This window comes from Podarcis tiliguerta (genome assembly GCF_965153285.1).
Source record: "Podarcis tiliguerta genome assembly, chromosome: 14".
In the NCBI taxonomy this organism is placed as follows: domain Eukaryota; kingdom Metazoa; phylum Chordata; class Lepidosauria; order Squamata; family Lacertidae; genus Podarcis; species Podarcis tiliguerta.
Window position 1 is genome coordinate 44,952,097 of NC_139547.1, and position 24,672 is coordinate 44,976,768.

At 48.0% G+C, this 24,672-nt stretch overlaps 2 protein-coding genes across 7 annotated transcripts in view; both read right to left on the minus strand.

Annotated features, from left to right (window-relative positions):
* The window catches only part of CIITA (class II major histocompatibility complex transactivator), a 1,021,617-nt gene that overhangs the window by 524,028 nt on the left and 472,917 nt on the right, over nt 1–24,672 (minus strand). The window lies entirely within an intron of this gene.
* The window catches only part of LOC310664329 (multidrug resistance-associated protein 1-like), a 76,579-nt gene that overhangs the window by 17,897 nt on the left and 34,010 nt on the right, over nt 1–24,672 (minus strand). For 2 of the 5 annotated variants that reach the window (XM_083413328.1, XM_083413331.1), the window contains exons 7-23: nt 23,938–24,069; nt 23,505–23,732; nt 21,699–21,876; nt 20,326–20,487; nt 19,186–19,278; nt 18,300–18,503; nt 15,483–15,629; nt 14,269–14,356; nt 13,336–13,408; nt 12,853–12,979; nt 12,030–12,206; nt 11,504–11,671; nt 10,827–11,004; nt 8,648–8,665; nt 8,526–8,549; nt 4,777–4,861; nt 2,555–2,693 (exon numbers count right to left, since the gene is read on the minus strand). In XM_083413328.1, the coding sequence (XP_083269454.1) occupies nt 2,555–2,693; nt 4,777–4,861; nt 8,526–8,549; nt 8,648–8,665; nt 10,827–11,004; nt 11,504–11,671; nt 12,030–12,206; nt 12,853–12,979; nt 13,336–13,408; nt 14,269–14,356; nt 15,483–15,629; nt 18,300–18,503; nt 19,186–19,278; nt 20,326–20,487; nt 21,699–21,876; nt 23,505–23,732; nt 23,938–24,069 (2,221 nt within the window). The remainder of the gene's footprint in view (nt 1–2,554; nt 2,694–4,776; nt 4,862–8,525; nt 8,550–8,647; nt 8,666–10,826; nt 11,005–11,503; nt 11,672–12,029; nt 12,207–12,852; nt 12,980–13,335; nt 13,409–14,268; nt 14,357–15,482; nt 15,630–18,299; nt 18,504–19,185; nt 19,279–20,325; nt 20,488–21,698; nt 21,877–23,504; nt 23,733–23,937; nt 24,070–24,672) is intronic. The other 3 variants (XM_083413330.1, XM_083413332.1, XM_083413329.1) reach the window with 2 other exon arrangements.

Below are 24,672 nucleotides of genomic sequence, written 5' to 3' on the forward strand. Positions count from 1 at the left end.
CGACACGGCCCCTCTGGGTGTTGTCGAGCTGCCAGCTGTCGAGACAGGTGCTGTGGGAAGCCCACAGGCGGGACCCGAGTGCAAATCCCCGTCGGGCTCAAAGTTCGAGGGGGAAACAGAGTCAGTGCTTGTGCTAGCCCATGAAGAGCTGCCAAGAAGGTCCTGGAGCTACAATTTCTAACACCCGGAAAAGGAGGAAGAGCACACTCCAAGTGTCACTAAGACCTGTTTCCAGAGAGGAGAGTGCTGGGGGGGGGGGGGGAGTGCTGCAGAGGCGGTTTTATTAATGTGCTCAACAACAACCAAATGCACACAACATCAAAGACTGCACCATTTTTCAGAACTGGGCTGCAGCTCCAGAGCTGAGGTGCAATTAAATGTACAGTCGTACCTTGGAAGCTGAATGCCTTGGGCTCCCGAACAAATTGGCTCCCGAACAATCGAAACCCGGAAGTGAGCATTCCAGTTTTCAAATGATTTTCGGAAGCTGCACTTTGGTTTTCGAATGGTTCCGGGAGTCAAATGGACTCCTGGAACGCATTCTGTATGAAAACCAAGGTACCACTCTAAAAATTTAGGTTGCTGAAGAAAAGTGTTTCTTTAGAAGCAGCAGCAGCTGCAGCCTGGTTCGCAGGCCTCCCATCAGGGAAAGACAAACATACACATGCCCTTGGTCCGCAGGAATTAAGGACCTGCGCTTGACAGTGGAAACTTGGAGTGGGGCCAGATGTCTGGGCTCCAGGTCTTCCAGGCTCCAGGAGCCAAGCTAGAAGCTCGTGGCATCTTTTAAAGAAACGAAACAAAACACAAAAACAACCCGGAGAGTAAAAACATTTCTGGGGTCGGACAGCTCTTGAAACGGCTTCAAAGTAGTTGTGCTCATAGAATGAAGGCTGTGCTGTTCGACTGATTAATTGGTTGGCTGAAAAGTCTCTCTAATTAAAATGGTGCCACAGATAAGCTGGGCAGCAGTTCTTCCCCTCCCACCCACCCCTTCCAGCTGTGTCCAATGCTAGCCCTACTCAGAGTAGACCCACAGAAATCATTGGATATGACTAATTTAGGTTCATTAATACCAGTGGGTCTACTCTCAGTATAACCTAGCTAGGCGCAACTCAAAGGCTTGAAAATGGGATGAACAGATGCTAGGAGCTTTAAAAACGGTCCCCCAAAAAGACTCTAAACTCCAACCCTTGTCTTCAGAACCGGGTGTCTCCTACAGCAAAACAATGGAGCAGGGCTTTTAATTTACAGTGGTACCTCTGGATACGAACGGGATCTGTTCTGGAGCCCTGCTCGCATCCTGAAGTAAACGCAACCCACGTCTGCACGTGTGGGTCGCGCTTCGCCGCTTCCGCGCATGATGTCATTTTGAGCGTCTGCGCATGCAGTGAAACCCAGAAGTAACGCATTCCATTACTTCCGGGTCACCACGGAGCGAAACCCAAAAACGCTCAACCTGAAGCAACTTCAACCCGAGGTATGACTGTATTTAGGGGACGCGGGTGGCGCTGTGGGTAAAAGCCTCAGCACCTAGGGCTTGCCGATCGAAAGGTCGGCGGTTCGAATCCCCGCGGCGGGGTGCGCTCCCGTTGTTCAGTCCCAGCGCCTGCCAACCTAGCAGTTTGAAAGCACTCCCAGGTGCAAGTAGATAAATAGGGACCGCTTACTAGCGGGAAGGTAAACAGCGTTTCCGTGTGCGGCTCTGGCTCGCCAGAGCAGTGATGTCACGTGACCCGGAAGTGTCTCCGGACAGCGCTGGCCCCCGGCCTCTTGAGAGAGATGGGCGCACAACCCTAGAGTCTGTCAAGACTGGCCCGTACGGGCAGGGGTACATGTACCTTTACCTTTTATGACTGTATTTATTTTTTTAATTGAAGCTACTCTCATCATCAGTTTGTGTGTGTGTGTGAACCAACTTGCTTGACTGAAAGGTTGCTGTTCCCTTTGCGGGAAGAGCTGGACACGCAATGGCAGAAAACACGCCGTGAATTCCAAGTGTCCTAGGCTCAATCCCTGGCTGAAACCCTCAAGAACAGGGGTTGGCAACCTGTGGCCCATGTGCCAAAAGCGGCCCACCGGGGTAGTTTAAATAGCCCATGAGCTGCGCCCGAACCAAGCCACCTGCTTGGTGAATCCCCACATGCTGTGCTAAACCGGTGCAGCGTGGAGCAGGGACTCGCTTCCGTAGCACTGGAAACCGTGTCTGCGCACATGCCGGAAATCCATCCGGCCCACGGAGCAATCTCCGCAGGAGTGAACCGGCCCAGGCAAGGTAAACCTTGCCGACCGCTGCTTCAAGAGCCTCTGCAGAGCAGTGTAGGCCAAGGGCAGCCAGTTTGGTGCCATACAACGCACATTATTCTGGGCCACCACTGGCCATGCTGGCTTGGGCTGAAGGGAGCTGGGTGTTTGGAGGGAGCAGCACCATGCTAGCTACTCTTGGTGTAGACAATACGCAGGCAAGGTGTGGTTCGGTGACAAGCCGGCATCGTATGCTGCTGGAAACCAAGAGATTTTCACAAATGAAGGAAATAATCAATTCACCTCTCACCTTCCCAGTCTTGGCAGTGTCCGCTTCTGTTAATTTCCAGGCACCTTTTTCTTCCGGCGTCTTCTGCAGCTCAGCTGTGCTGTTCTGTTTCAAGGACTTCCCAGTTTCTCCGCTGTGCATGGAAGAGTTACTGAGCTGCCTGTTAGAAAATGCGTGACGGCTTAGAAATCAAGGCACGCCAGTTACTTTTATGCACAAGCTGAAGATTCTGCCCCGTGAGCATGAGACCCTTAATCTCAGGGTTGCAGGTTTGAGCCCGACGTTGGGCAAAATATTCCTGCATTGCAAGGGGTTGGACTAGATGACTCTCACGTCCCTTCCAACTCTACAATTCTATGACTTTTTAAAACAACCACAACCACACCAGCGTTTAAGATTTGGGTGTACTGTGCTGATATACCATATTTTTATTTTTTTGCTCTTTAAGACGCACCCGACCATAAGACGCACCTAGTTTTAGAGGAGAACAAGAAAAAAAATATTCTCTCCCTCTCTGCGCAGCGCCTCTCCAGCAAAGCAAAGTCAGAACAGCAAGAGGGATCGGTGCGCAGTGAAAGCAGCGATCCCTCTTGTTCTCCCGGCTTCAGGGATAGCTGTGCAGCCTGCGTTCACTCCATAAGACTCACACACATTTCCCCTTACTTTTTAGGAGGGGAAAAGTGCGTCTAATAGAGCGAAAGATACGGTATTTCTGGACAATTAACCGTAGTAAACTGATTGTGGTTTCATTCGTTTCATTGTATTAAGATGCCTGTTTATGGTCTCGGGGTCCCCTTTGAGGGCTGAAACGAATTATATGAATATTTTTAATAAAAGCAACGTCAAGGCTGGGAAAATCCACAGCACTCCCTGCAAAATCTGGGAGTCAAGAATTTGAACTTTTAGAAACAGCCACTTTCACCTCTCCAGTGTCCTGCATGGAACAAAAGCCTGCTCTGGGTCCGAGCATATTTGAAGCCTTTCACAAAGTTTCTCCAGAGCTTAACTGAGGTCTTGGAGACCCTGTGTTTCTTCTTAGGCCTAAACCATGAGTGCGGTTCTAACACACATCACGCATGTCATTTGGAGGCGGGTGAACACCTGGCAATCAGTTTCCCAAATTTAGACCACAAAGTGAAAACTTACACAGGGAAGACAACTCTACTTTCTCAAGTGTACTCCTCTGTTCAGGCTATGCAAAATGCATGCCATATCGCTACTTAAGCCGGTAAAGAAAGAATTCTCCCTGGGGTAAGGAGGAGAAATGGCAGACTTTGCAACAGAAAGTAAGAACAGAGCACTATTCTTCCCCACCTGCCATGCAGAGAAACCTTAGTAGCGTTGCTCAGAGTGGAGGATTACAGAGGGATTAAGGAGAGGGAGAACCTTGACCTGCTAGTTTAGCATTTTCAGTTTTAGATGGGGGTGTTCAACTGACCACCCTGGCAATTTCATCTGGCCTTCTGATAACCATACCCCCATTGATTTTAAAACAGTTTGCCCACCATTCCACTAGTAAGGAATAAAACCTCCAAGTTGTTTTCAAGTTATAAGGAATTGCAGTGCCACATGTGAGCCTGAGAGCATGTGCCACACTGACGCAAAGCCACTTTCTGCCAGGCAATGCCAACTTTAGCAAGGAGACTTAAGGGCTCATGAGGTATCAGTCTGCAGAGGCAACACACTTTGGGTACCCCAGTCACTGTCAGAGCAGCTCCCAAGAAGACAGATGTTGGGCCATTCCTGTTTCAGATCAGAAACATTTATCAGGGTACATTATTCATTTAAAGCGGTGTTTCCCAGACTTGGGTCTCCAGCTGTTTTTGGACTACAGCGCCCATCACCTCCAGTTAGCAGGACCAGTGGTCAAGGATGATGGGATTTGTAGTCCAAAAAAACAGCTGGAGACCCGCGTCTGAGTAACACTGAGCTACGACATTAACCTCTTTGTGCCGTTCTGGAACCCTGAGTGAATGGATGTGTTTTTACTAGCTGACATAACATCAGTACTGTTGGCGCCTGCTAAATATTCAGGTGAGGTGGGTGCAATCACAGAGAAATCCCATCTTCAAGGTGGTCATGAGATGGATACCTGTAGGTCACATCACAGCCAAGAGGGCTTTTTTTGACTACAGTAGTGGACTGGGAAGGGTGCTTTTTTCAACAGAGGTTTCTTTCCCCACAAAGCCACCAGGAAGACCATGTCAAAGCAACTTCAATGCAGATCCAAGAAGCTTCCATACCTCATGACTTCTTTTCCCGAGGCTTCATTCACAAGAACCCCATTTTCCATGTGCTTCCCTTCCTTTGTGGTTGGGCTGTTTGCATCTGTAGAAGCGAGATGAATAATAGCACGAAAAGGGTGAGAGCAAATTCCTAGTTCCCAGTGCCATAAGGCTACCCCCAAATTAAACCTGCTGCCCCCAACCAGGATTAGCATCTAAACTAAATACATGCATTTGGTTTAAGCATCACACGTGGGTCCATCAACTACCTGCCCCCGATATGAGATGCATGGAACAGAGAACTTTTGCTCCATAGCCAACCGAAGTCCAGGTTAGATCTCACGGCTAGCATTTTTATACATCAAGAAAATGTCTGTTTTCGTTAGAAGGGAGCGAGGAAATCCACGAGACCACCCAGTCTACCAAGTGTTTTAATTCAACTACAGAAAGCTGACGGAGAGGAATGTCAAATGAAATTGTTTTCTCCTTAAAAGCATGCTGGGCACAGCAGACGCTTTTCAAACATTATTAAAGCCAATTGGGGGGAGGCTTATCCCTTCCTTGAGTGAGCAGAAGAGCTTATTTCTGATCTTAGGCAGTTCGAGAAACAGCCAGCAGCCCACCCCCCTCCATCTCTGACACCTTTAACAACCTCATTTTAAAAACTTGAGGCGGGGGCCGGGAGACGGGGACAGAAGTCCAAGATCTCAGCCCCAAGGAAGAGGATTATTCCAGTGCTTCTTCAGGCCCTATTGATTTCAGGAGAAGAACGAAAGTACGGGAAAGGGATGTGGAGCAGTTGGGGCTGCACTCTGCAGCGTGGCTGCACAGCTCCCATGCATTTCAACATAGAGAGCCTTCTCCTCTCATAAGCTCTCCCCAGATTCTTCACATAGCCTTGTCAGGCATGGTGTGTCTCTCTGCGCGTAAGTTCTTCTGATGCCAAGTTTGGGATTCGAAGGAATGTTCACGCAGACAAAAGAAAACCTTCGCATGGGAAAGCAGGACCCTCAGAACCACCGCCTGAGTGGTTAATGGCAAATGTGCATTTGGGTGGCATGACTCCAGCTTACAACTCACATCTTGGTGTTCTTGATGAAAAATACTATTTACGGAGGTGTTTCACACAACTCATGGAAGTTGGAAGGCACCCCATTGCTTTAACCCCCTGCAATACAGGAATCTCAGCTAAAGTATCCAACACAGATGACCATCGAACCTCTGCTTAAAAACCTCCAAAGAAGGAGAGTCCACAGCCTCCCGAGGGAGTCCATTCCACTGTCAAACAGCTCTTACTGTCAGAAAGCGTTCAGTTGGAATCTCCTTTCTTGTAACTTGAATCCACTGTATCAAGTCCTACTCCCCAGAGCAGCAGAAAAAAAGCTTGCTCCATCTTCCATGCAACAACCCTTTAGATATCTGAAGATGGCGCTCATATCTCCTTCCAGTCTCTTCTTCTCCAGGCTAAACATACCCAATGGCCTCAACTGTTCCTCACAAGGCTTGGTTTCTAGACCCTTGATCATTTTGTTTACCCTCCTCTGCATACATTCCAGCATGTCAACATCCTTCATAAAACTGAGGCGCCCAGACTGGACACAGTGCTCCAATTGGGGTCTGACCAACGCAGAATAGAACAGTACTATGACTTCCCTAAGACGCGGGTGGCACTGTGGGTAAAAGCCTCAGCACCTAGGGCTTGCCGATCGAAAGGTCGGCGGTTCGAATCCCCGTGGCGGGGTGCGCTCCCGTTGTTCGGTCCCAGCGCCTGCCAACCTAGCAGTTCGAAAGCACTCCCGGGTGCAAGTAGATAAATAGGGACCGCTTACTAGCGGGAAGGTAAACGGCGTTTCCGTGTGTGGCTCTGGCTTGCCAGAGCAGCTTTGTCACGCTGGCCACGTGACCCGGAAGTGTCTCCGGACAGCGCTGGCCCTCGGCCTTTTGAGTGAGATGGGTGCACAACCCTAGAGTCTGTCAAGACTGGCCCATACGGACAGGGGTACCTTTACCTTTACCTTTACCTTTATGACTTCCCTTGATCTGGACGCTGGACTTCTGTTGATGCAGACCAGAATCGAACCACTATTTTTTGCTGCTGCATCACACAGGTGATTTGTGTTAACCTTGTGGTCCTTTAAGACCCCTAGAACCTTTACATACATACAAATAACTGTGCTGTAGTATAAATGGTGGTATCATGCCCCAACCCAGCAGACACTTGTGCAACAACCTCTACACATATAAATGCCTGTTATTTAAGACTGCACCTGCAGAAGATAATGGCTATCCTCCAGGCACTCCCATCTTACCTGGCCATTATTCGCCACACTGTATGGGGCTGATGGGAGTTTGAGCCCAAACAACATTTGAAGGGCCACGGGTTCCCCAAAATAGATGCCAATCTCAGCCTAATCAATGAACACCCATTTAGACTTCTGTACAGCTGAGTACCATCCCTGCAAAGGAATGCAAGTGACAGAATCTGGGGTGGTTTTCTCAACAAGCAAACAAACCCAAAAAGTAGGGGTTCTGCGTAGGAATTCCTAACGACCATTCCCCCCCCCCCCATAAAAACTCAGATCCTACAAAACAGACACTGGTTTCATCTCAAACTCCAGGTCTCTCTAACGCCGCAAGAATCAAGATGGCAATGGAGGTAGTGGAAAAATTAAACAGAGAATTTCAGGAAAGGAGGATGAACGTTGCCTAAGTCAGATCCAGTCGCGCTGCAAACAAGAGCCTTCCAGAGTTGAACGCGAAGGAAGTACGCCTTAAAAAGCAAGCCTCTATAAATATTCTATAAAACTTAAACTTGTCAACTGACTACATTTCATCTGAGTGGTTAGACACTGACTCACAAGACGAAGCCTCTAACTTTTCCATGAATGTGAGATCTAAAACTGAACCTTTCGTGATTAAGACAAGAGTCCGAGGTCTAATTACAGAGCCCACTTAAGTCAGATTTGAACCATTCACACTGCCAGGAATCTCCCATGTGGGATTTTTTTTTTTGGGGGGGGGGGACGGAGGTTCAGAGTGCAGAGATTTCTGTCTTATAAGCCTCACCAACACAGTCCCAAACCCTGTGGGGATAGGAAACAGCTTAAAACTGCTGAGGTCATCCTGTCACTTTTCATGCATCTTTTTTGCCATTTTTTTTTTAAATAAAAAAATTAGCTTCACAAACGGCCAGTTCAGTAGATGTCAGACCAGCAAGAAGCAAACTCACGGCCTACTTCTACTAAGCAAGCAAGCAGGGGAGCCATTCTTCCAAGCGTGCAAGGTTTCTGTTAATAGCATTTGAGTCCCTTGCAGAATTCACAGCTGAGAGAAAATGGCTGGGATCCAAAGGAGCACGCAACGTTGCTCCATGTTCCCAAGGAGACTTTGGGATTGAGTTTCTCAAACAGCAACATCCCCATGTCACGTGGCAAGCTGTGGTCGGGCTGAGAGGACTTTCCAAAAGCAAACTGTGATCTGACCTGGGAGTGCCGATCTCCAAACGCAAAAAAGTCAAAAGTCTCGGAGGGCGCGCCCAAATTCTTAAGTGACCCTAAGTGGTTGAAACTTGACAACAACAACAACAATACAGAATTAGGTAATAGGAGTTGGCAAAGGAAGAATAGCCAGTTCCAAAAAAGAACCACTTCATCATTCACACATATTGGATTTGCCAAACCATGCTTGCTTTCATCTCAGACGAAGCAGGGGTTTTTAGAACTACAGCTTCTAACAACATGCATGGAAACCTTTCCAGTACCACAAACCTTCGTCCTCATCTGACCTGGTACCTGCAGATTCATGTCAGAAGGAGATATTAGCAAAATTTAAAACGAACGCAAAGTGAATTCAAGAGAAAACTGTTCTATTATGGTAAAGAGAGACAAACCTTCTCCTCTCCCTGAGGCTGTGTGGTTTTGCAACAGTGAGCAGAAAGAAGAAAGAGAGAGAGAGAGAGATTGGGAAAGAAAATTATAGATTTTGGATGGCAAGTACTTGTTATGGAAGTGTACCAAGGCATCAGGTAGCTCTGCTGCACAAGCTAACTAAGCTTTGCTGTTCAAAAGAATACCGCACCAAAATCACTGCAGAAACACAGCGCAGCACCCTGAGCCGGGCCACTGGTCCACCCACCTAGCTCAGCGGTGGGCAACCATTTTCTGCCTGAGGGCCACATCAACCACGGGGAAATCATCTGAGGGCCGCATGCCAGCGGAGGGCTGGGCCAGGGGCAATAGGGGGCAGAGCAATTCATGCCGATTTTGCAGTTGTAAACCAGCTTCTACATATGTTCCCACACATAGACCTCTCTTCTCCATCTGGAGACGGAAGAGGCATTGCCAGAGTTCAAGGACACATTCCGGCCGGGCAAAGACATTTAGTATGGAGCAGTGCCAGGAAGAGGTGTGGCCTGGGGAGAGTTTTGAGGGCTGGAAAGAAGTCTGGAGGGCTGCATTCAGTCCCCAGATATGAGGTTCCCCACCCTAGAACTAGATCCGCATTCCCAACACTGAGAGGCCCTGGCTCTCCAGGATTTCAGACAGAGATCTCTCTCTCTCTCTGCCCAACCTGGGGTTGCTGGGATTGAACCCAGGACCTTCTATAACAGTGTTTCTCAACATTCGGTCCCCAGCTGTTGTTGGACTACAATTCCCATCATTCCTAGCTAGCAGGGCCAGTGGTCAGGGATGATGGTGAGGGGAAAGACTCCATCAGGCAAGGCCTCCTTCCACCTGCCTTGCCCCACTCTCTCAATGTGTATTGTAGAAGAAGAAGAAGAGTTTGGATTTGATATCCCGCCTTTCACTCCCTTTAAGGAGTCTCAAAGCGGCTCACATTCTCCTTTCCCTTCCTCCCCCAAAACAAACACTCTGTGAGGTGAGTGGGGCTGAGAGACTTCAGAGAAGTGTGACTGGCCCAAGGTCACCCAGCAGCTGCATGTGGAGGAGCGGAGACGTGAACCCGGTTCACCAGATTACGAGCCCACCGCTCTTAACCACTACACCACACTGGTACATATTGTTTTATGTACTGTGGCTTGCCGTTGTTTTATTGATTATAGTTTAGATACTATTGTAACTGTCGAGTGGATTTCTGTTTATCGAGTGGATTTCTGTTTAACTTTTGTATGTTGATATTATTATTTTATACTATTCTAATGATTGTTGAATGTTACTTTTTTGATGGAGGTCGCCTATTTTAAAGTTATGTTTAATTATCACATTTTTGTATTGCATTAGATTGTTATAAGATGTACATTTTTTGTTTCTTCAGCTTGTAAACCGCCTTGAGTATTGTAAGATAGAAAGGTGGTATACAAATAAAAAATGATGATGATGATGGGAGTTGTAGTCCCAACGACAGCTTGGGACCCAACGCTGAGAAAAGCTGCACATGCAAAGCAGATGGTCTACCACTGAGCTATGCCCCCCTCCCCAAATGGAAGGAAAAAAGCAAATCCTGGTGGTTTTATTAAGAAACAGCTGAAGGCCTGGAGTGATAACAATGGGTTCTAAACTTATCTAGAACGTTAGGAGGTTTACCCTGTCACCCAAAACCATCCCACAGAGCTTAACGCTCAGAAGGACGGCCACAACGAACCCTATTTCGGTCAAAGCTGAGGCAGAAACAATGCTGGGGTAGGTGATGATTACATGGGAGGTAGTTATGAAACTGAACAAGTCCTCTGCCCAACCAGGGCAAATTACTCCACGCGGTCACGTCAGTCTGAAAGTTAATCTGCTCCAAGATTAACATTTTCACCAACCTATGAGCAGATTTGCCATTGAGCCTTTAAATGTGTTTTACCTTAGGGTAGCAAGCAAGTAACATGTCAACAACAACAGCCTCCTCCTCCTCTGGGGATGGAAGAGCTTAACCTTGTTGCTGTTTTTTGTATCATCATTCCCATCATGCATCGCAAACCCCCAGGGTCACTCCCAACCCTACAATTCTACCATTCTTTGATCAGCATCATCTAGGGAGCAAGGCATGCTGGGTAAGTTCCCACGGTCTCTCCATGCAGCTCATTTAGCTTTAAGCACACATACGGAGAGAGAGACCTTTACCTTCTTTGTCCACATTCTGTTCCGCACTGGCGTACGTGCGCAGGAACTCTGCAAAGGCCCTGTCTTGCTTTAGTAGCTCTTGGTACGACCCCATCTCGGAGATTTTTCCTTCCGTCATTACTACGATTGTATCCATAAAGGGCAGATAACCAACACCGTGGGTTACCAACACTCGAGTCTAGGTGCCCAAAGAAAAGAAAAAACAGTTAAGAGAGCCAGGGTGGGGACCTGGAAACTTGCACGTTTGTTGAACATGCTACACTCCGGCTGCTCCTCTGTTTATGGCTTAGATTGTCTAACTCAAGGTTTCCCAAACTTGGGTCTCCAGCTCTTTACTGGACTACAACTCCCATCATCCCTAGCTAGAAGAACCAGTGGACAGGGATGGTGGGAATTGTAGTTCAAAAACAGCTTGGGAAACCCTGGTCTAACTATATGTTCAGAGTGGCTCAGTCAGTAGAGAGCATGGGACTCTTAATCTCAGGGCTGTGGGTTCGAGCCCCAAGTTGGGCAGAAGATTCCTTCACTGCAGGAGGTTGGACTAGAAGATCCTTGCAGTCCCTTCCAACTCTACAATTCTATGACTGGCATGGAAACATTTCCAAACAGCTTTCCTGCACTTTGCAAAGCATCTCCCCCCACTGAACAGAACGAAGGCACCTGCATTCCAAGCTTACTTTGTTTTTGAGGATTCCCTTTGGTCCAATGACTTTCTCAAAGATGTGTTTCCCAACATGAGCATCGACAGCTGACAAGGGGTCATCCAGCAAGTAGACATCAGCGTTACAGTAGACGGCTCGGGCCAGGCTGACCCTTTGTTTCTGGCCACCAGACAGGTTTACACCCTGGGGAAAAGAAGGGGGGTGGAAATTAGACCCTGCAACTGTCCACCGGAAAGGGCTTCTGCTTTGTGAAAGGCCTGATTTCCATTTCCACAAGGGCTCTTTGAAAAAGCAGCAGTTTCACGGGGGAAGGAAAGAAATGGAATAAAGATGCGCGCGCACACACAGGTCTCGGTCCATGCGGCACTCACCTAAGAGACAGGCACAAAGACCCATCCTTGCTTGAGCAGAAAACTGGACAGGTGAGCCCTGGGAGTTATACTTGCGGTCCTACCCATATTAAGGATCTGTTTTCACACCCCAGGAGCAAATGTGGGAAAACAAATTTTGGAGCCCATGACCACTATAACACGTTAAATACCTTTTCTCCAATTTCGGTCTGGTCTCCTGATGGGAAGATCTCCAGATCTGGCAAAAGGGCACACGCCTCAATCACACGCTTATAGTATTTCTCCTTCACTTCTCTTCCAAATATAATGTTTTCCTTCAGAGTCGCGTTTTGGATCCAAGCTTGCTGAGGGACGTAGGCGATGGAGCCCTGCAGAGAAGAGAGGTTGAGTGGTGCAAGATTCTGGTGCACGTTGAGAGGTGTTTTAAAAAAACCAAACCTGTAGGATGCATCAACCCCTAGAACTGTCTCTCCATGATGTTCTCTGTTCCCCATCACTCTCCCAAGTCAATTCTGACATCTCACAATGCTAGCTCATTCGGTTAGCTGGCCGGCTCATCCCAAACTACCCCAATCTTCTTTGGGACAACACCACATTCACCTGACACATTAAGCCCCTAACAGACAACCCCACGCCGCAAGGAGTGGACAGGAGCCAGTAAGGTGCCCCACCCTGGATGCAGTGATATTGTATACAGAACAGATTAGTATGACCATCCAGAGAGCTCAGGCAGTATCACATGCTCACAGGGGAAGCAGGAAACCTGTGGGCTCACTAGTCAACCAGGAGAAAATTCCTTCCTAATTCCAGCCAGGGTGACCCCTGAGCGAGCAGCAGTACTCAGCCGCCAGCTGTCTCGAAGATATGTGCTGCTGAACTTTAAAAAAAGAGAGTCTATTTCTTGGCCGTACCACCAAACAGCCTGCACATGTCCTTTACAGATTTCATCGAGGGCCGGCATATTCTCTTCTTATAATTTTACATCTCGTATGTTTTGCAGGGGAGCTGTCGTACCTTGAGAGAGACGAGCCCTTCTCTCTTTTCCATTTCCCCCAGCAGAGCAGACAACAGCGAGGATTTGCCGCAACCGACCTGACCGACGACGGCGACCAAGCGGTGTTCTGGGATCGCAAGACTGATGCTGGAACGAGGGGCAGGGGAGGGTGGGAAGAGCACACAACTTCAGCTCTGCTGGACTGAGATGTGACACGGAAGGACAGTGATAGAGAATGCGTTTGGATAGAGCAAAGGGCATTGGAAATGCAATTGAAAGGGAAGACACTCCCTGAAAAAGGTCTATATCTGGGAGCGGCCAATGGGAGGGGTGCCACGGCAGACCTGTCATCCCATCAGCCCCAGGCAGCACGCACAGTGGTCAGGAAATGATGGGAGTTGTAGTCCAACGGAAGCTGGAGGGTCACAGGCAGCTTGTCCTGGCATTAGTGCAATTAAAACTATTTAATGGGAGAGGAGAGGGAAGAAAGCCGCAACTCTTACTTGTTCAAAGATGGAGGATCACTTCTTGACCAGCTGAAAGTGGCGCTCTTCACAATAATGCTGTTTCCATCAGCTAGCAAATAATGAAAGAGGTTGTTTTCATGCAGGTCAAAACACCAACACAACCGAAAATAGGTGGCATGCATACAGAAACAACTGAGGGAGATTTCATCCCTGGAATCTCCATGGAGGGCTTGGAGAGACTCCTGCCTGAAGCTCCAGAGAGCTCCAACCTGTCAGGTGGACAATACTGAGTCTGACTCCATGGAAGGCAGGTTCCTGTGTTCCTAGGAGTCTTCTAGTGAGCTTCTTGGCTGTGTTGGGGGAATATGCACCTTCACCTCCTAGGTCACGGTCCAAGGCTTAAAAGTACTACAGTGGTACCTCAGGTTAAGTACTTAATTTGTTCTGGAGGTCCATTCTTAACCTGAAGACCACTTTAGCTAATGGGGCCTCCTACTGCTGCCATAGCCCAATTTCTGTTCTTATCCTGAAGCAAAGTTCTTAACCTGAAGCACTATTTCTGTGTTAGCAGTGTGTGTAACCTGAAGCGTATGTAACCCGAGGTACCACTGTACTCTGCATAGGGCAGGGAAAGGAAGAGTTGGAGAACTTTGTGGTCCATCTGTACCTGGATGCAAACTAGACATTGCCACAAGCTCCATTCAGCATCAAAGAGCTGGGCAAGGGAGGTGAAACACTATTCCTCTTTCCTCAACAACTTTGACCCGAAAAACGGGGGTAGATCACTACTGGTTTTTAATTCTGTGAGTAGACCGCAGTCTCTTGGGAGTTGGCCACCCCTGCCTTAGAAGAAGCCACCTTGACCTTGAAGCCTGAGCAATGCTGACTGGATAATCTGGTGGTGGGAAGTGGCAGAGGCAAATGAACTGGGAAACTGCACCCCATCCACCGAATAAACCTTGAACTTACAGTCTTTGATGGAACCTCTGACGATGCTGTCTGGATCCAACTCCTCATGAGACAGGAAGACTCGGAGACGCTTCAGAGACACACTGGCCTAGGCAACAAAGCCGAGAGGTTGCATTTTCGGGCGTCCGCCAATTTTGGAATCTGAAGGCACAGGATGTGCTTGCTGCCACTAGTTTAGATGGCTTTAAGAAGCGGATTAGGTGTATTCCGTAGGAATTTCCCCCCTCCTTTTGTGGAACTGCTCTTCCATCAAGGACCCACCTGGCAACAATCTTATTCGTCATTTTGGCACGAGGCAATGAGATTATTAAGTTTCTCATTGGCACTTACGTGATGCCTTATAAAATAAATTCTCCAGGCATTGTACAACCCCCGCCTCTCAATACGTTAATGCTAAAGCAATAGTACAATACACTAGGCACCAGGCCCACCAAAGCAAACAGGACATGAAGGCTGGCAACACCAACCCTGCCCTGTGGGGAATCCCTTGCAGATGACTGCGGCGCTTGGAGACAGACAGGTCGTGCATCCACAGCAGCAACCAGAGAAGGAATGACCGCTGGGCGGAGCACAGAGAGAAGAAACGCTTTGGTGCATCTGCAGCAGCACAACCACCAGACGCCTTCATCTGCCCAGCTGGAACACAATATAGTCCTCCTGTATCAGTCTCTACAGCCACAGCAGGCGCTGTAACTCTCCAGCAGTTTGACTTCACCCCCAAAGGCGCACTCTGTCTCCTGAGACAGACAGATGCCAAGCAGTACAATTCAAATCTATGGTGTGATCTATCAAACACTAATAACAGTGATAACCAAGTGCTACCTCCAGTAAGGAGGCCACTGAATCCCAGCTGCTCTGGGTCAACCATGGGAGGGAGCTGTTGCCTTCGTGCCCCAATTAAGGGCTGCCCAGAAGCAACTGGTGGGCCAATGTGGAAACCACAGGAGGCCCCTCCAGCCTTCTTATTTGGCCTTTAGGAATCCCCGCAAGGCTACAACACTGGCTTGTTCTGCACCCTACGTGCTTTCTCTTGTTTTCCAGCCCAGGAGTTGTGTTTCCTTGTAGCCAGTCTACCTGGGGCCACATTCCACTAGTGAGCAAGGATAGGAGCAAAATAATATGCATGAGACTCTTAACTGTGTACAGTTGGCTGCAATCCCCTGCCCCCTGACCACCCCCCGGCCCAAGGCAACTGCCTGCAAAGAAACCCTTACTTGCACGATGCTGCTGATGACCATCGGAAGGATGTTCAGGGGGAATCGGAGGATGTTAAACAACGCCAGCGACACAAAGGCCTTCTGAGCATCCAGGACATTCTGGTCGGCAGTTTTCACAAAAACAGCAAATGTTGACAGAGCAACCTGGAAAAAAGAGAAATCAATGACATGCTGTGCCTGGTTGTGTGTGTGTGTGTGCGCGCGCGTGTGCGCGTGTGTATCTACACACACACACACACACACACACACACACACAAATTGCATCTTTATAAAAAGGAGGGAGAAAGAGCGATTCCACTTTGCCGGTTTACTGCAGCCTTTGTCCAACTTGATGGACTACAACTCCCATCAGACCCGTGGCTTATGGGAGTTGTAGTCCAAAGCATCTTGGAGGGTGCCATGTTAGGGAAGGCTGTATTTTTTTCAGTAAAAAGAAATGTGGGGGGGTTTTGGGGGAGGTGGAGAGAGATGACACTTTGGTACCAAAGAACCAGTGTCTTCAGAAAAATGTTGAGCCCAGGGAGGAGACATGTTTCTTCTGCCATATCTCCCTGATGCCAGACCCCTTGCATAGGCAAGAGAAAGTGTGGGTAAGCCCCCAGTTGGGGCATGACAGCTCCATGGCGTAGACAATGCAGATGGATAAGCAGGTATAAATATTTGGAATAAAGTCTTTCGAAAAGCTACAGGATGGAGACACTTGCAATGGGCTCTTTGGTACTCTCAAGAAGATGCTTTCGGCCTACATCTTACAAAGTACTTAAATCAAAGGGTTCCTTTTCAAAACAGCTCTTGATTATTTTGCTGTTCTTAAGAACACCCATGGTGGACTTAACAGGCTTCCTGTACATGGCCGTGGCTGGGTCACTCATTGTCCTCAGGACTGTGCAAATATTAGTGTTGTGTAAAGAACGTGCAGAAGGGCATTTAACATTGCAAACAGTGAACCATAACTGGAGTCCAGCTTAAGCAGAGCTGCTGGTTTTCAAAGATTTCAGGAAGCTGCCTTAGTCTGACCTGGTCTATTTGCCTCTCCAGCCCAGTATCATCTACTGCAGGAGTGGGGAAACTCTGGGCCTCCAGACACCACTGAACCACAACTCCCATCAGCCCTAGCAAACGTGGCCAATGGCCCAGGAAGACGGGAGTTGTAGTCCAGCAACATTTTGAGGGCTAAAGGTTCCACACTCCAGGCCAGGCAAGTGGCGCCCTTTGTTTGAGCCCAGCGCAGCAAACCATTTTCATGCAATCAGAACCCAATCCAGCTGGTGAAAAGTAAGCATTACAGAACATGGCTTCATATAGGAGGTTCCTGTGCTGCCCTGACAAGTTGGAAAGATAGTAAAGGTAAAGGGACTCCTGACCATTAGGTCCAGTCGCGGACGGCTCTGGGGTTGCAGTGCTCATCTCGCTTTATTGGCCGAGGGAGCTGGCGTTCAGCTTCCGGGTCATGTGGCCAGCATGACTAAGCCGCTTCTGGCGAACCAGAGCAGCACACGGAAACACTACTTCCCTTCCCGCCAGAGTGGTACCTATTTATCTACTTGCACTTTGATGTCCTTTCGAATTGCTAGGTTGGCAGGAGCAGGGACTGAGCAACGGGAGCTCACCCCGTCACAGGGATTCGAACCACCGACCTTCTGATCGGCAAGTCCTAGGCTCTGTGGTTTAACCCACAGCGCCACCCAGACTCAAATAGGCTCTAAGCAACAGATTAAGGCTGGAAAAGACCATAAAGTGTTTTTTGCCAACACCCTGCCCCAAGGACGGATGCTGTCAAGAAGTTAGATGGGTGATGACCAGGGAGTGGGATTTTTTTCTTGGTGGTGGCCTATAGAATGTCCTCCCCAGGGAGGCTTGCCTGGCACTAAACCTAAAACACTTCCTTTTCAATGCAAGACCTTCTGAAACTGCCCAAGCATTTCAGACAAGAGCAGCTTTATTAAATTCTGTTGGTTTTATTGCTCCAACTGTGTGTGTTTTGTTTTTTGCTGCTCCTGCAGCATTAATGCTTTCTTCTTCTTGCTATTGGGTTATTTTACATTCATTCTTTCTTTCTTGGTAGCAGTTGCTCTAGGATTTGTTTAAGCTGAAGGACGGCATAAAAATGTACTATGGCTGCAACCCGAAGACTGGTGGTGGCAGGGCTGGGAAAGCTCCTGTTCTGTTCTGAACACCCATCCAACGCCCTTGCTGGGCCCTTATTTATTTCACAAGACTTATACACCGCTTGGTTGTAATAAAACCTCAAAGCAGTTTACAAAAAGAAGGGAGCAGGGAGGAAGTAAGGTCAGAAGGCAGCACTTGTGCTCCTTGTATGCTCTGCTTTCCCCTTTTCTTTTTTTGACAGCAGGAAAAAGAGAAGGAAAATCCCTGGGAAAGATTAGGGCCAGCTTCTAAGCTGGTCTAAATCTCTCTCTCTGGTTTGGTGATGTTCTGGGGGACCAGGAGAACTTTGGATCTTTTGGACCCAAACCATGTCCCAGCCCCCTCCCCCAGCATGCAACCATTTTTGGTCCTACTGACATCAGTTGGGCAAAGGTGTCTGAAGTTTCCCACAGCAGACAGGGATTCCCCAGGCCACAGGACTGCATGCTGAATAAAAAGAAATCAACACTGGGCAACAAGGATCTCCTAGCTTGAATGACGACAGCATAACAAAAATAAAATGTATGTTAATATTCTTGTAGCGTTCTCTCTTTGAATGAGTGCCCAGATGTGTGGCAAGCAACAAGCAGAGTTCTACGCCCAGAAAACAGCAGTCTGTAAGAATACCATCTACCAGCAGCTTTTTAAAAGCACTGCTTTACTCACCAGGAACGGGGCACACACCCACGTGAACGTCCCCACTGCAGAGAGGTAAGCGGACTTTTTGAGCACCTTCAGCTCTTCCCGTCTGATCCCCAGGACTTTCTCTTTGAAGGCTAATTCCCAGGCATAAAGTTTTAGCACTTTGATCCCATTGAGAATTTCATTCATCAGCTTAATCCGGTTGTCCTTGCAATTCATGTGAGCAACCTGAAACGAACCCAATCGCAACAAAAGCAAGTTGAGGCAGCTCTCTCTCTTTCCCAAGTAGGCCTGCGATAAAACTTTTGAACAGTAGCCGTCATTTTAAAATGTTGTTGTTGGGTTTCTTTGTAGCTCTGAGCTATAAAATGAGGCGGCTTTAAGAAATGGAAACTGTGTTTTGTGAAACGTACAACTGACACGTGCTGGCAAGCCATCAATAGGAAAGGAACAAAGAGATGGTTGCAGGTGAAAGCATTAGACTGGCTTGAGTAGCTCCTTCACGAGACAGGAAGGCTGAAAACACCACTGATAGATGTTTTAGCAGCATCTTAGTTTTGTAGCAGCATCTTAGTTAACAAAGCGATTTGCCCAACCTTGCAAAACAGGTCCAGAGGAGTCATTAGCCCCTGAGTACACTAAACATATAGTTATCTGGGGTCTAAGCAGAAAGAAAAATGGGGAACCATCTTTTGCAAGATCACTTAGAGAAGGTCCTTTCCCACCAGAGGTGCATAGTGATTTACAAGCAGGGTTGACCGTCACATCAGACCACAAGATACTGATCTTGCTATTACTGGCTGGTATGGCAATTTGCAACATTCTTCCGTGAGGCACAACAGACAGGAAGTCTCAACACGTGCCTTAGAGACGGAATCAATCGTTCTTGTACAGAAAGCAAGTCTCTTACCTGATAGGTCTTTGTTTTCATTGCTATCACAGCATTGACTGGAACCAGGAGGAGCATGACAGCCACACCGGCCAACACCGAGGCACCTAAATTCTAAAGACAGCATGTTTAGAATGCAGCATAACGGAAGCACAAAAAAACCCGCGGTCCAAATAGTAACCTAGAAAGTGAACCGTTGCAGGAATGAGCAGGTACTCTCCTGCCTTCTAGCCAGAGGAAACTAGGGAAGAGTGATGAGTGGGAGAGCACCTGCATTGAAGGCACAGAGGCCCCCCCCCCCCCCGATTCAACCCCTGCCATTTCTAGTTAAGAGGTTCAAGTAACAGAGTGTGGGAGAAACTGATGAGCCACTGCCAGTCAGAGGAGACAGGAGTCTGATTCGCAGCTTTGCATATTCAGATTCCAGTCATTAGTTGAGGGTTACAGCATGAGAGTGTCAAAGAGCGAGCTGGCAGTAAATCACACCATTCAAAGTTGGAGCTAGCTCTTTATTAACGGTTGGTTGTCAGGCCTAATGAGCACAGCAGCTCATCCTCAGCAGGTCTGACCCCATGAATCAGTTGCAAAGACTGAAAGTCCCTGCCTCCCCAGGGCTTTCCCAAACAATTAGAGACTGTGCCTGCATGAGCCTGCCACTGCTCTGCCCATTTCAGCTCTCTTCTAGTTCTGGGAGACCAGCGGGGAGGGGAGTTTAACACAGGAGGAGGGGAGACATCCATTTCTCTGCATCAAGCCTGACTCATCTCTGCTTCTTGCCTCCCTCCTCTCCTGCTTCAGTTTCTGCCTCTGATTCTGGACTTCTCTCTGCCAGAGATTCTCCCTGCTCACAAAACCCTTCAGCTTCTGACGCCTCCTCCCCCCAGTCTTCTCCCTGTGACTACTCATCATTGTCCCACCGCCACTCCTTGGGCTCTGAGTCTTCTTTCCTTGATGGTTCCCCAGCTGGTTCCGTCCACCATTCCTCTGCATCTTACCAGTCCAAGACAGAGAGCTGTCTGCACTTCTTTCCCTTCCCAGCTATCCCATCCTGGATTCTGAAGCCCTAATCCTTTAATGACAGGATTCTGGCTTTCCCTTGAGTAAAATAAGCACCATTGTTTAGCTACAGTAAAGGAAACAATGGACGCACAGCACTTTTACCTGCCACAGTAAACAGAGAGCCAGTATGACTTGCAAAGGTGCAGACCAGACCATGTTGATGTAGGTAGCCAAGTCCATGAACCTCTGGGCATCCACCGACATCAGGTTGACAATTTCTCCAACTGTAGATGTCTTCCTTGCTGAATTTGTGATGACCAAGGCCTTGGCAGGGTAGAGGAGAGGAAGACAAAATGAAAAGTCCAGAGGCTGGAAGGCTTACTGGGCATAAAGAACTTTGATTGGCAAAATCCTACTTCCTTAGATGCAGAGGTTTGGCAGCGAAGGTGCTGGATAAACACACACACACATATAAAAACACATGAACTAAAGGGAAGCCAAGCATGGGCTTAAAGTTTGGGACAGAATGCTCTCAGATGGAAAAAACTGTCATGCCTAGAGCTTTAGAAATCAAAAGAATTCTTCTTTCTCTCTTAAAAAAATAAGCTCCAAAGGTTTTGGATAGGTCATACCTATAAGCCAGAAACATCAATTAAATAGTGAGAGGTTAACTGAATAAGCATATATCATCAAACAAGTTGAGTTTATTAACTTGCTAGATGTTATGCTGATGGTGTTGGTGGTAAAGCACATTCTTTTGCAAGGAGGAGCTCCCACTACTAACCCCTGGCATCTCCAATTAATAAGAAACAGGGAACAGGCGACTGGAAAGATCTCTTTTAGCTATGGACCCTGAGGAGCTACTACTAATCAGGACAGGCGATACTGGGTCAGATGAACAGTTGGTGTGAACTGGTGTAAGACTGTCCTGTCATCGTTTCTGATAGAAGCAGGCAGTGTCTCTAAGGTGAATTTGGATCCCATTCAAAACAAACATCACCAAGGAGAAAGGAATGAAAATGCCACTGGGAGCATAGGAAGCTGGCTTAATATGTAGCCGGACTATCTATCCATTGAGCTCAGTATTGTCCACACTAATGACTGGCAGCCGCTCTCCAGGGATCCAGACAGGGAACGTTCTCAGCCCTAACTGGTCGGGACCTTCACGCAAAGAAGCCACAGCCCTTCTTCCAGTTGAGTAATTAGAGCACATCGGCTGCATTTGCCATCTGGAGTAAGCCATTCCCCAAAGGATAAGGGGCAGCGTTGCTAAGCTACGCTTCTAGGCTGGAAGTCATTTGTAAGCAGCTGCAGCCAGGGCAGCGTCTCGAGATGTGGGTGAGGACCGTCGCAGCTCCCTATGCAGCTGGGGACAAATGCAGCAATGCTACCCCAGCCTAAAGTTAAAGCCAACCGTGGGGGTTTAGGATGAAAGCTTACTGAGCGAGACATTTGGTCTAGTTCACTGCGGGCGCCAATCCCTGTGGATAAAGTGATGTCAGGTGGGGTTAGGGTATACATTTGCAGGTCTCTACCTTCCGATAGACTGCACCGATCACAGCTGTTTTAAGCCTCATCCCTGTCACGAAGCAGATGTGGAAGTACTGGTGGAGGACCAGAGTCTGCAGGCCGGTGGAGACGAAGAGGAGCGCCGTGTACAGGTAGCCTTGCCAATTGGGGGCGTTCTCGTCATTCACAAAGTTGATGAGCAACCTGCAAACGAAGCAGCCCGGGGGACATTTGAAAGGAAGCCAGCGAAAAGCCCTGGTTAGCCAGTGAGCGAGGGAAGTTCACCATCTCCAGTTCCCTACAGGTCCAAAGATGGCGGTGTGGGCCTGCAGGGAAACGAGACTGAAAACACTCTGGCCGTGAAATAGGTCAATTAAAGAGGGGGGGGGGGTTCCAACCAGCTCTTAAATGCAAACATTTTTGAAGTGGCTAACGGAAGACGCAGACGACAATACAATTTTACAGCAGTAATGTCTCCTAAAATCCAATTAAATAGCTGCTAAAAAATATACTTGAACGCATGGGCAAATTAATAATAAAAATAAATAAAAATCCTTGCCTGACACTTAATGGTATGGACCAGGCAAGCAGCCTGGGGAAAGCATTCTGCAGAACCACCACTAAAGAGGCCATTGGCAACGCTTGATTATTTCAGAGTGCTGCCTTTGCTGTGCAATAACCCAGCCAGGGAGATTTAAAGTGGGGAAAATACATAACGTACGAGACCGGACAGACTTCCAAGCATGTCATGCATAAGGGAGGTTTTTGTGGGTTTGTTTATTTGGCTTTCTTACCCCTCCCTCCACCACCGTAAGATTCCAGGGGTTACAATTATATAAAAATTAGAATCGGTTAAAACAATGTGCGTTCCAAAGTAAGTACGGTGTGGGCTTGCCACTGAGATTTCAGCACCTCCTTCCCAAATATTTCCTTAAAAATCACATTGCCCGTGTTCTCTATCTAAAACTCCAGGGTGCAATGTTAAGAGAGAAGCACCGGAGTCTGATGGAAGAGCAAAATTTTTGCATTTATAAGGGTCAATCCCAGACAGCTCTGGCTAAAAGCAGAAGGCGGAAGGCAATGCAAAAGGCATCTCTCTGCTGAAGATCCTAGAGTGCTGTTATGCACCAGAGAAGTTCATTTTGAACAAGATGAACAAATCGCTTGGCTTTCATATGAGGCCCAGCCCATTTACATGGACCGCTGAGCAAACTTACTAGAGTTCAATCGCCGTTTTATGTGAACAAAGTGTTCCTGCTCAAACACAGCCACATTACCCTGCAGTGAATGGGGAAGGCCAGGAGAGGGTTAGCATGCCATCTTCAGGGAAGATGTTCTGTACCTTCTCACCAAGGAATGTTTGAAAATCTTCCAAGGGGATTGCCAAGAGTGCCCCCAAATGCTGTGAAAACCGCTGTCGTAAGTGGAGGAACAGAAACACCATGTAAACTCCTAGACAGCAGTTTTCCTAAGCGTGCCAGACTGTATAAAATCTGGGGACATCTACTTCTGGTTCTGATGAGTGTGAAAGTGGGAAATGGCTAGCTCAGGCATCCCCAAACTCAGCTCTCCAGATGTTTCGGGACTACAACCCCCATCACCCCTGACCACTGGTCCTGTTAGCTAGGGATGATGGGAGTTGTAGTCCCAAAACATCTGGAGGGCCGAGTTTGGAGGTGCCTGGGCTGGGAGACCCAAGTAAACCACTCTCTGCTTTATAAAGGGAAGAGGAGTATCAAAAGGAATCAACAACCACCCATGGAAAAGTTTGATACCAGCAGCAACTATCCATGCACTCTACAGTGATAGGAGCAAGACAGCGCTCTGCTTACCTTAAGAGTTCAGGTCCTGTAAACATCATAAGGTCATGGAAGGCCTTGAAGAGGAAGCTCATGAGGAAGTATGGCCCAAACGACTTGTATAAGACCTTAGCAAGAGACGGCTCCTTGTCCCTTTGAGAAGGTTTAATGATCAGAGCTTCAGCTTCTTCCGTCACATCCCCGTTCGAGCCACTGGATTTTGTAGGTTTCTTGGGCGAATACAGCATTGGCGTCGAGAGCCTATCGAAACAGAAGCGTCCAGAGATTCTGTATTCACTGGCATACTTCATTTGCACACAACGTGTACTTATGGTATTTTCATATTTCTTTATTACAGCTGTGGGGGGAAATGGTGTGGAACTCATCGCCGGCGCCGCCACTCACTCCAGATATTGCTGGACTACAGCTCCTAACAACCCACTGACGGTAAACTTAAAACACTTACGTTTTTGCTTTCGCATACTCCTTCGCCCAGTTCTGAACCATATCAGGCACCACTTCTTCAGAGGTATCCTCCTTGTTTAACGACCACAGGTCTTTCGCTTCCAACGGCTGCCGATATCCTTGAATCATCAACCTACGTTAGAAAATGTGCAGCAGTTAGTCAAAGAGTGCATAGAAAATCAGAAAACCGAGGCCTTCCCCCCTGCAAGCCAAACGTTATAGAAACAGCTGCAATTTCTCCTCTACTGAATAGCACACCAATTGGCATCATGGTTTTATAGTGTGATATAATCCCTCTCCCTAGAACAATATGGCCTCCCTCAAAAGCTCTCCATTCTTCTCCAGTCATGGGTAGCTTGTGGCTCAGGGTCCCTTCTATCCTTGAAACAAGATCGGCTTGGCCTTAGAGTGGAACTTTCTTTGCTGCTTGCGTCTATTTTACAAAAATAAAAAAGGTTTCTTTGATGTATTCAGTTGAACTCTTTCTACCTGGTTACTGCTGCTTTACACAACTGTATTTATATCAAATTCTATTCTATTTATGCTGCTGTTGCTGCTGTTTTTTAAGTACAGTGGTACTTCCGGTTGCGCACGTGATCCGTTCCAGAGGTCTGGTCGGATCCTGAGGAATTCGCAACCGGAGGTGCCGCTTCTGCACATGGCGCTGTGCATGCGCGCGCAACGAAACTCGTAAAAATACTTCCGGGTTTGCCACATACGTATCCTGAAGAATACG